The sequence below is a fragment of the Diadema setosum genome, chromosome 9, assembly GCF_964275005.1.
Source record: "Diadema setosum chromosome 9, eeDiaSeto1, whole genome shotgun sequence".
In the NCBI taxonomy this organism is placed as follows: Eukaryota; Metazoa; Echinodermata; class Echinoidea; order Diadematoida; family Diadematidae; genus Diadema; species Diadema setosum.
Window position 1 is genome coordinate 12,457,031 of NC_092693.1, and position 12,063 is coordinate 12,469,093.

Consider the following 12,063-nt stretch of genomic DNA (forward strand, 5'->3'; position numbering starts at 1 on the left):
TCTAAAACTGATTTTCCATGATTAAAAGAAGTAGAGAAAATGTTTTTGAAGGAAGTCATCTGTATCAGCATTAGCTATTGCTGCATTGCAGCTCATTTCCTTGATTTTTTTTTTCTAAGAATTCAACAAATGCGGTGAAGTCATTGCTCATTCATTTTGCCCAAAATGACTTGTTTACCAATTATCTTATGAATCTTATTCACATTTCTCCTTTCGCAAATGGTCTAAAATTGACAGTAAGTACAATAATTCTATATTCAGTTACATGTACCACTACACAATGTACCAATTAGTAGTAGACATATTCTGTAATCATGATAATTCATTAATTACCGGTAATATACGGCATGGTACCTCAGCTATTATCTTACACACTGAGGTACAATAATCTCTAATTGACTTTGGGAGAATTAGGGGGCTCTTAGACACGATAATGACAGTATTAAGCATGGTTGTAATCTTCTTACCATGGTATTCATATTTTGGTATTCTTGGCTAGACCAGTATTTAGCATGTCTCTGGCAATATATGAATAATTCACTGTTGTGGTTCCCTTTCTGTTAGACATACACAAGTTGCAACAGATATATATTGTCTTTCTATTTTACCATCACAAAGTGTTCATCATATTGGTGATGGTACATTTTACTCATGGCTCATGCTTATTCATTAAATCATATCATTGCAGGGCTAATTATTCACCAGTGCGTTTCATTTTCATGGTATTTTTCATCACTCAAATTAACTCATAGATTTCTTTGTACCCTTCTCTCTTAAAGGATTTCGTGATTTCTTCTATCTAATATAATTTTCAGAAGATTTGAATACATGTTGATCAGGATTTTGTCGTGCTGAGTGTTACTTATTTTGTTCAGGTTTAAGATCTTAGTGTCTTGCGTGATATCTTCAGCTAATTTGTGATGAGTCATGCAAAATGTAGTTGTATGTAGAAATAAAAAGGGAATTATATCAATTAGACACGCACCGGGCAAAATGTGAAAAGAAGTATGTTGTAATCCAATATAGCATACTGTAAAAGCAGATATTTTTGAAGAAATGATATTGTGCACTAGGGTATAAAGATGACTTTTGCATGCTCTTAATTCCATAGAATCAAACATATAATACATTTAGTTTTAGTGTTACATATTTCAAGCAAAAAAAATTTTGCACTAGTTGTGCAAAATGCACAGCAATTTCCGCAGCACAAAAATTTCATTTTTTACAGTGGTATAGCATAGTATAGTATAGTACAGTATAGTAGGTTTTTCAAAACATAGGATGGTTCAACCAGCAAAACAGTTGCAAAAAAAAAAAAAAAAAATGGTTCCTAGGAATCCTATTCAGCATCTTGCAATCATTTCATTTGCTGTTGAAATACCTAATTTTTTTTTAGCTTTTTGTGAGTGTGTCTCACTGCTGAAGATTGAAGACTTTAGAAATATGCATGCCACATATGTTTTAATACAGAGGAATAGAGAAAACTTAAGCATAGTTATCTTCTCACTCCTTCACCACTCACGTAATATCTCATTCATCAGATCTCTCACTTAAGTTTCTCTCACAATATACACACACACATCTATTACTTTAACTTTAAGAGATTATAATGAAATATGCTCTTGTGGGACTGTTTATTCAGTCCCTGTGTATGTAACTAACCCTGCTAAAATAAGTTGATTAATTTACTATGAAGCCTAGGAAACCTCACTGGTCATGTGAGACTGACTTGAATACTTGATACTTTTATTATTTAACACAAATATTTCAGTTTATGTAATTTTGATTTATATTCTATATTCTTATCAAAAAATACATCAACTATAACAAAATAGAATAAAACATGATATCCGGTTTGGATGTACAATGACATAGTACTAATACCATAAAGTATAACAGTCAGTTTAACAAAGTTTAATTCTAAGTTAATATATCAGAGACAGCAAGAACAATTTGATAGAAAAATAAATGCATGTCGAGTAGAATATGATGGGTGTTTGGTTGGGAGGATCATATAAAGTGTTAACGATAGAAAATTTCCTGTGAAAAGACCTATAGTATTTAGAAATAAAGCCCTTTATTTACTGTACCACTCTCAATAAAACACTGATAAACTTGTAGCGTATATTATGTACTTTGTCCAAGGCCAGGCAATAGATATGCTTACTTACAAAGAATGCCATGTCACCATAATAATGATAAAGATAATACAATACATTTATAAGGCATTTAATAGGGCTGTTTCTAAGCGCATAGTTTACCAGAAAATTGATATTTGGTCCAAAATAATACAAAAATACAAACACACACACACACACAAAATGTATATCTGCTTCGATTGGCAGAGTCTGCAGTGACTGAACAGCTTTCAGTCCATTCAGTGGAATTAATTTGATGTGTTGTAACAGGGTAGGGTATCTTTGTTTGGACCCTTTGACACTGACGTTGAAAAAAGAATAATATTAGAAAATTGTGGCATTTTGGTGAACTTTGGTAGACAGCAGTGCCAAAAACCACGTACCCAACATGTCACCAGAGAAATCGTAAACAAGAATATGAATTTTTAAAACACATTTTTGTGAGACGGCATACGTTTCTTGAGACAATTTGCAATGAGAATGCTCAGGGCAGAAAATCTTGGTAGTTGTCATGTTTTACTGGACATGGCTCAAGTGCCAAAACATGGCAATATTTCATTGCAATGTGAATGCAAAGATGAAACATAAATTAGAAAAAAAAATATATGTATATATATATCCCAATACATTCTGATAAGAATGAGCCTACCGTTCATATTTTGTCTTCTATCCATGCATAATAGTTGCATGCATATTTAGTAGCTGCAGAAAAAAAAAAAAAAAAAAAACAGACAGGAATGGAACAAACGTTGTTTACATGTGTTTAGGCTAGTAGTTTTCATGGTAGCCTCTTCGTAATCCATACTCTGATTTCTTTGGGTGTTGGGTGACATGGAAAGGTCTAGGCTCCTTGCACAGACCAACAGACTCATTATCATTAGAGAGACAGACAGGAAGGAAAGTATGTAATTTGAAAACGTTCTTACCGGTTTATGAGGTAAATCTTCAGTTGTGAGATTTTGCTAATTGATACAGCTGAAGATGAAAGAAAATAAACATCAATGACAGATATGTGAAATTCTGGCAGATATGAAAAGTATGGCCCTCATATGTCCGCAAGTCAACTACTATAAAGTGGTATTCCTGTTACAGCTACCATCTTGTGTCCAAGGCTATTTAGCTCAGAGTTGCTGAGGGACACATGAAAACAGAGAAAAAGGTCTGTGCATGGAGACTACTTTGCTATATTCATCCACAGATTTTAACTGTTTTAACATTTCATTTACCCATTCGTATTCCACGCAATATGAACATATTCTTTACTAGTGGGTCATGTGTCAAAAATGAAATTTTTATGTGGGTTAAGGTCCAGATGTAATGGCCTAAAAGACATCTCAATAATGCAGATTCTTTCTCATTCTTCCGTCTTTCCATTCCTGTTTCTTTTGAAACGTCAAGACGAAAACGAAATCCCCCAAGGACATGGAGTGTCTGTCGCTGACCGTGGAGGAGGTCATTCACATCAGGAGTGTCCTGGTCAAGGCCGAGATCGAAAACCTGAGGGTCAACCAGAAACTCTACCGAGCCGTGCTGCAGGACAAGGTATGCATTTGTGGGACCGTCCGGGGCTGAACACCTGTTTCTCTAGTGGCCCCATATACGGGCCACTAAAATCTTTGAATTTGAAACTTTGGTGGCCTGATAGAGAAATGTAGTGGCATGACATAAAAGGATCGAAACATAAAAATGATTCATGGTGAATTTTAGCTGCCCCATTGGACCATCAAAAGAGCACCTATTTGAAAATTTGGTGGCCCAAAATCAATTTTTAGTGGCCCCAGGCCACCACTAATGTTGAGCCCTGTCATCATTTTTCTTAAAAAAAGAAAAAAAGGTTTGTCTTTCTCTCTTCTTGAGTAAACATAAAAGATTTGTCACAAAAGATGTATAGACTGGAGGAGGTGTCCTGTCTCAACGTTTCTTCAATGTGACAGTGTAGTAGCCTACCTGTTTCTAGGATTGAAGCTACTGTAAAAGTGGATTTTTTTAGCAGAAATTTTTCGCTTTCAGCCAAGTAAGATGAATTGTGCATTTCTTAATTCCATGGATGGTTATGACAATTTAGCCAGCACTTCAAACAGCTTACTGCTAGAATGGAGGCTCGGAACTTTGGCAGCTTCTACTAATGGTAAACAGTAACTGGTCCGCATTACGAATGCAAATTCATGCACATTACAGACTGGCAAACCTGAAGAAAATTACAAATTATATAGCAGTTATACCACTACAATATACCTGTCATGAATTCAAAGGTATAGAATTATATAACATATGATATTAGTAACGTGCACCAAAAAACAAAAAACTGCATGCTTTTATTATCATGCTAGTCATGGTGTGCGAAATGTGCGAAAAATTCCACTTTTACGGCATAGAAAGTCTCTGAATATTTTGATCGACTTACAGAATAAACAAAATGATTTTAATCGACCTACAGAATAAACTTACAGAATAAACTCTTCAGCTAAAGGAAAGTGGCTTCATATGATATACTTCAAGTGACATAGAGGGCAACATCTTTCGTGATTAATAATTTTTGTTGTTTTTTTTTTTGTCACAAAATTGAGTTTTTATGTATGGTTGTATGTTAGTTGCGATATGAAACTGCTCATCTGACTCGCGTCAACAGAACGACTGAATGATGTCTCATTCATTTTTCACCCATTCTTTTGTTTGTGCATTCAGGTGTGTTTTTCATGTAAAAAGAAGTTCACTTTCTTCCAGAAGAAACTCAGATGCAGACTGTGCAAAAAGTGAGTGCCATGAAAGAAGGGTAGTATAATTATGATAGCTGTACTTTCACTTAAAGGTTCAGTTTACCTTTGGGAGCAGTGAGTTTTAAAAATGTTCAAGATATCACATTTGGTGCATATGTGTACTTCTGTTGTATCACAAAACATCCTACCGTATGAAATTTTCGCAGTAAAGCCTAAAATATGAGGAGATATCAGTATTTTTCTCAATAAACCATATAAACTGTAGATGATTTAGTGTAGAAGCGTTCTTTTTATAACTATTGTTCACAATTTGTGTATCTAACAATACTTAACATCAATTACATGTATTCAAATTTTTACAGTGGTTGTTTCTCTCCCTAACTCACATTTTAGAACTATTTTAAAGCACTAATGCTGGGTTTTTGTTTCATCTGCAAATGGTAAATTATGCCTTTAAAATTTGGAAGTGCAAATTCTGGAGTGTCCACATTACTTGACAAAGCAGTTGTGATAAAGTGAAATTATATGACATGTAGTATTACAATTTTTTCTGTTTGGATATTTATGAAAAAATAAAAACCCTGAGCAAGCAAAAATCATTTGTCTTTGCAAATTCAGCTTTCTTTTAATAGCTTGTTTAGCTGACTTTTGTCAGTCTATGCTTTAAATGATATCGTAGGGAAGATAGAAAAATAAGACCTAATAATAGCTTATGCATTATGGAGTCATTTACACCTTTGTTAAATAAATTATGATTTCAATTGTGGCAGAACATCCTTCCATGTGTCCTATTCAGTTAACGGTAAACATTGTGCATTTGCCATATATAATATGCACTCTATCAGCATTTGATCTTTCTGTTGACTGAATCCAATTGCATCATCCCAGTGGACTGCTTCTATATGAACATGCACGGATCAACAAATCAGTTGCAATAGTGATGATAATGCTGATGATAACTATAATGAAGTGGACACTGCGTATTAAGCCATCTATGTGAGAACACTTGCTGTATTATGAATATGGTGTGAATATGGTGTGTATAGTTGAGATCGAATGTGTGTTATTCCCTTCTTCACTGCCCGTAGGCTGATATGTGGAGTCTGCTGTGTGAAGATGTACATTCCAAAGGAGGAGTTCTTACACATCCCCGTCGAGTCTCTCAGTCCCAGTAGTCCCAAGATGAGCCCTTCTTCCCCACTCAGGCAGAGAAGGTGAGAATGGAATGTCTCGAAAAGTTGCCCTATTTGCAGGAAAAAGATAAATACAGGATTCAAAATCCATCCCATTGTTGCTTGTTACATCATGTGTCCAGTAAGATTGAGTTGTGAAGCGGTAGAATTTATTTTTTAATTCTCCCTGTATGTTTGTGCCTTGTCGTGCATTGATTTGAATTTCATCCTATAAAGTCACTGTTACCAGACATGTTACTGAAAACAGGTTTAATTTTGTAATTTTACTACTTTTTTGTATCAATTTTATAAAGCATGATGTGCAACTGGCTGAATTGGATGCAATTATCAACTGCAGAAATGGTCTTAAACTGAACTTGGCCATGCCTTGTAGGTTTAAAGAAAATGCACAAGCTGCAAGTTACACATGTACTAGGTAGATGGTTTGTGAGAGTACTGCTGTGACCTTTGACCCTAGGACGAAACATGCTAGATTGACACAACCAGGACTGACCTTGTTTTCCATTTATCATGACAATACGTTTCAACTACACAAGATATTTGAAGGTCACAAATTCAGGCAACACAAGCTCTTCACAGGATATAACACTGTGACTTGTTTGTTTGTTTTTAGTGTGTGAAGTGCCTAACCAAATAGAAAAAAAAAAGAAAAGTCATTTATACCAACATAATGTCCATGAGCTAATTATGAACTTGTTTATTATACCATTGTCTATTTGATTTATCTCTTGCAGCATCAGTGACCCGCCCACACCATTCCTCCTGGCCAGCACCCAGCAAAACCGGCAGCAGGACCTCCATGTATGGCGGAAACCCACTCCAGTGGAGAATGTCTGCTGCGAGTGCTGCACCTTCCTCAAAAACACACGGATGGGGCCTCCCCCCACTGCGGGGGTGCAGGACTACCCCACCCCCTTCAACCTCTCCAAGGCACCGCTCCATAAGATGCAGAGCTTCTCGAATTCGTGAATTCCGTAAACTTTGCTGTCATCGAAATATGGACAAATTGTTGCAGACGATGGAATGTGCAGGGGGGAAAAAAAAGGGTCATTCTGGAATGTGGTGGGATGTCCAAACTGCTACAATGCATCATAATCACCAGGACAGCAGTTTTACATTTATGGGGAGCTTAGGGGATAGTCGGAGTTGAGAAATAAGGCACAAAATTTGTGATCCGTGACCATTTCATAGCTTTTTGAGCTGAAATTATGTGATTTATGATCATGTCTCGAGCTCTTAAAAGTTATTCTACATCCATTAGATGTTATGGCTACGTACACTGTGGCTCCCTGCAGCAAAGTGTTGAGTATGCTAATTTATTCAGCCCCATTGAGTTGGTTCACAGCAGTGAGCAGTGATTGATTATACATCATCTGGGTTTATGTTTTCACTTTTTGCAGACAATGTGGTCACTGCGGAGTATGTGTTTGGAAGGATATGAGATAGTTGGAGAAATATGAAAATATGACAGGTGTTATATGACGTTGAATACATTTCTGGAATGAGCTGCTAACAAGTAAGTATATCATGGTGAAGGCGTTCTGCTGAGCTAGATTTACGCTGGCCACAACATTCTCTATGAGATGTGTTTGCATGTGTGTATATCTGTGCAGCGCAGTAATTCAAGGAGCTATAAAGCTATACTCGAGCTGGCTTCTGTTCCAGAACTAAGCCATAGTTTCTAGTTTGCAATAGAAGACCACCCTATGGTACAATTTAAACAGTATGAGACAACACTCTTCATTGTGTGGAGAGCGGCAGCAATTCACAGAAGTAGAAGTATAGTCCTTGACATATTTATTGACAATCATTCCGCATGAATAGTTACTTGTAGTGGAAATCACATTGTTCATGTATCCGACTTGTTCAATTTCTTTTTTAGTTCAGGCATATCTTAGCAAATTTCAGGTTCCTATTAGTTTTCATTTTCGTTTTGTTGTGTGAACAGTTAAGCTTGTGGTGGTGATTGCTGAAACTCCATACTGTGAATGTATTTATTTATCAGCTTTTATATTTCAATTAATCCAAACATGAGTTTAGAACTCCTCCAAAGATACAACTCACTGAATGATAAGTTTTTCTGTTTTGTTTTGTTTTGTTTTTTCATTTAGGGGAATGCATAGTTTCACTCAGATTCCTTTATATTTTGCTATCATTGCCAAAGCTCATTCCATGTAGGAATGTATCCTGTGTAGGTGAATGTGAGTGTGGATGCTGAATTTTAAAGGAAGAGTTGTTGTTGTTGTTTTTTTTTTTATATATAGATTCTTCTGCTGAGTAGATGCTGAGACAGACGAGTTACGTAGAATATCAGTGTTTGCATTTTCCTTCAGATTTGTACCACTACCTATGCAAGCAAGTTGAAATGTAATAATATAAATTTTGTTCATACCATGAGTCCAGTAGAATGTATCATCATACAAATTCTTGATTCATTCCAACATTTCAATTTCCTTGTTGCAGGACACACAAGTGTGATATGATCTCTTTTTTTCCCCCCTCCTCCTTTTCTTTCTATCATAATATTGATGATATTTTCCTTGTGTAGAATTTTCCTGTAGGGCAAGCACAGAGGGCAAAACCTATGGGATTTTTTGGACTGTGTCCGAAAGTTAAAGGTATTATATGGTTTGCACATTTTAAAGGCGCTGTACTTCATTTTTGCCACATCATCTCATGAGCTGTGCTTTTTTCTAAGTCAGTATTGATCATGAGGAGAGATCTTGTATCATGTAACTTTACAAGATATAACACTGCTTGTCTTGTAATTTGTTTCAGTCACTTTTTTAAAGGTTTATATCCTTTCTGAAGAGTCTGTGCAACTTTAATTGGTCCCAAATTCTTATGAAAATATCAAATTGAGTCAGTTGTCAATTGGATATACACACAGTGAGTGATGTCGAAGAAAGCCCATAATGGCAGGCATTTTCATATGGTGAATCATGCAAGAAGGAGGTTTGATTAAAGCTTATATTGCTAGAGAAGAATGCTGTTGGATGTATCATACAGAGGAATTTATCAATTGACTTTCCTCCACAAAATTTAGGAGCATCTCTTTTGGGTCTCACATTTCCAAAATAAAATTTGTTGGATGTGCTCTATATTCTTGTGAAAGTAATGACCTTTGTCAGAAGAAGAGCATAAACAGTGCCATCTGTAGCACTTTTGTAGCTCATATGAATTCTTATGCTATATCATAATTGTTTAACAAAGACTCCTCAGTCATCTCTTGATGAGAACATGCCATTTGATGTTTAGCTACTTTACACTGGTACTGCACTGCCTGCTGGCATAGATGGCGCCCTTTAAAAAAACAGTGAGGGGAAAAGCACCTGCACCTCACAGCACCACTAAGTGCAAATATACTCTCAACCCTTTACATGCCCAGGTGCATAGTGTAACATGATCAGCTTTTCCATCAGCATTCAGTAATCCATCCAAACTTGACCTAGTTGTAAAGTCAGCTAAGTCCACACATCAGGTGTAGCAATGTGCCTTGACTCAACAGGAAGAGGTCATTGTGATACTATAGGGATTAAAAGGATCAGATTATCTCTATTCATTGGTAATTAGTTTCTCAACATTTGTGCAAACTGGCGAAGGATCGAGGCACTCGGGTCGTGAAGCAAAGACATGTCATCTTTCATTGCATGCCTTTTTGTTGTCTGTACTCCAAGCATGGGTACAAATATCCAGTAGCAGATACTGATGAACTGTGATCCATCTGAGATTTTAGGGGTAGTTATAGTGGTATTGTTTCTCATTTAATCATGACAATCAAGTTAGGACATGGTCTCTTACTGACTTTGTGAATTCTCCACTTTAATATATAAAAATGAAAATAAGAGAGCTACATAATAGTGCACCTGGTACCGGTACAACTCTTCAAAGTTTTCCACACATTAACAAACATCTCTTTATATTGTAAGCTTAGAATTTAAGGAATTGACCATACTACATATACATGTAGATTATTGTTGTATGTGATGAAAGTGTTTATAGTATCTATGCAAATGATTTTATTCTGCTGGTCAGACGACTTCTTTTTAATGATTTTATGTTTTGGGGTTTGATGTGAAATAGCCTTTCTTCCTTCACAGAGATTGACTCCTCCTCCCCTCCCCTTCCCTCCACAAACATTTTCACCTGTCGAGGATGGGCTGATTTTGCTACAACACGCAACAAGCCCGAGTATACTAGGGACTCGTCCTCAACTGGTAAAGATAGTGAAATTGTAGCTGTAATTCTGCAGCTGCACGCTCCAAACGTCAACGTGTATGCACTTAATAGCTAATCATAGTATTTATGAGTTCCTGCTTACCCTTTAAGCACTCGAGAGGCTGCTTCAAATTCAGGTTCTGTTTTGGTTTTTTGTTTTTTTAATGTTTGCTGAAGACTGTGAGGCTGAACAGGATTTTACTGACTTTAACAGACTTTGAGAAATTTCAAGAAGCTGAAGAAAATACTTTCCAGCACATTTTTGTCTATGTATGATTATGTCTTTGTGTAACTTATTCCTCTTGCATTAAGGGAGGAGGGGGTTTGATCTGGTAAAGACTAGAGCAGTACGTGAGGGTTGGAAGTGTGTGAAAAACAGTTTTACTGGTAACATCTCAGAAAAAAAAGAGAGGTAAAAATAGGATTCAAAACAGGTTTAAAACCGATGCAGTCGCATTTACAGGGAAAATAAAGATTTCAAATTTCTTCTGTAATGATCAACTTTTGCTGACAAAGGCAAATCATTGCAAATGAAAATTTCTTATCTAGGAACTTATGTTGGTCTGTCTTCACTGCAGGAAAAACAGAATATCATGTCATCATCCTATTGTAAATTGATTCGTTTCCACTATCTGTTAGGGAGAGGGATTATGTACCATGTCTGCTGAACAAACAAGTACAAATGTTTGCCCTGTGGGGGCCCTGGTTTAAAGGGATGGTACAGTTTTGGTGCAGATGGGGCTTCAGGTCGCCAATGTTTTTTTGATGATGATTTTTTGAAATAATGAGAAACCTGTTATGAAATATGAAATAATAATTCTAAAAGGAACTCGAGTTCATTTGATGAATATTAATTCTGAAAGGGTAGAACCTTTTACTCAGATTGCTTTGCTTTACTTTGTTTTTGGATATCTAAGCTATTTCAAAATGGATTTTTATCTAATAAAGTTTGAATTATTCTTAAAATTGTATGCTCTTTAACATTTCATAAAGTGGTTTCTAAGTATCTTGCAAAAAGTTGAAAGCTGAATCCTCATGTCAACCAATACTAAACCATCCCTTTAATGTTAAATGTGTCTACTTGTCTAACTGTTTTATCAGCTTGTGCACATTATGATAAGACTCTTCTGTGCCAAAGGGAATTCTACTACATGTAACAAGGTTTTGTGCAGTTGAGCCAGGCAAGTGCCGTGTGCAGTGGACAGGGTTATGAGAGATCAATTGTACCAAACTTTGTGCAGCTGCTTAAAATTGGCTGCGTTCAATGTGAACTACCACGCTTGTCCTTTACCCTGTGTGCTCCAGTCAGCATTAATTTATACAGTGTATTGTAGCAATGCGCGAATAAGTGCTAGTAGCATCTTTCTCAGCAGATAATAAGTTGTACACTGTACAATGTACTTTGAACCAAGTTGATGTAAATCTGATCAACTCTGGCTCAGCTTCTTCAAACATCTGTAATCATTATTTATTTGGGACAGTCATCAAAAGGTATACATGTATTTAGAATGTGAGAATTCAACCATATATTTTTCACAAAACATTCTTCAAATATTCTTTGAGTAGAGTATGTAAATTACCCATATGTACAAGAATTCGAAGTATGTCTTTCCGAAGTGACTGGATGGGTCATTTCCACTAGAAATCTCACATTGATCATTTCATACATAGATGTGGGCTATATTAGCCAAGAACTACTTATGATATCACAATGTTGGTTTATTGGACATTTCTCCTCCCAAGCATTGAGCATATTTTTCTGTTTAGTTCATTTGTCTTTCTCTGCTGTTGCTGTGT

General features: G+C 36.0%; 1 protein-coding gene across 1 annotated transcript in view; it reads left to right on the forward strand.

Annotated features, from left to right (window-relative positions):
• The window catches only part of LOC140232985 (protein spire homolog 1-like), a 62,854-nt gene extending 55,801 nt beyond the window's left edge, over positions 1-7,053 (forward strand). Inside the window, exons 13-16 of the mRNA XM_072313091.1 lie at positions 3,537-3,680; positions 4,824-4,891; positions 5,944-6,069; positions 6,783-7,053. Coding sequence (XP_072169192.1) covers positions 3,537-3,680; positions 4,824-4,891; positions 5,944-6,069; positions 6,783-7,017 — 573 coding nt within the window. The 3' untranslated portion in view covers positions 7,018-7,053. The remainder of the gene's footprint in view (positions 1-3,536; positions 3,681-4,823; positions 4,892-5,943; positions 6,070-6,782) is intronic.
• The last annotated feature ends 5,010 nt before the right edge of the window (positions 7,054-12,063 follow it).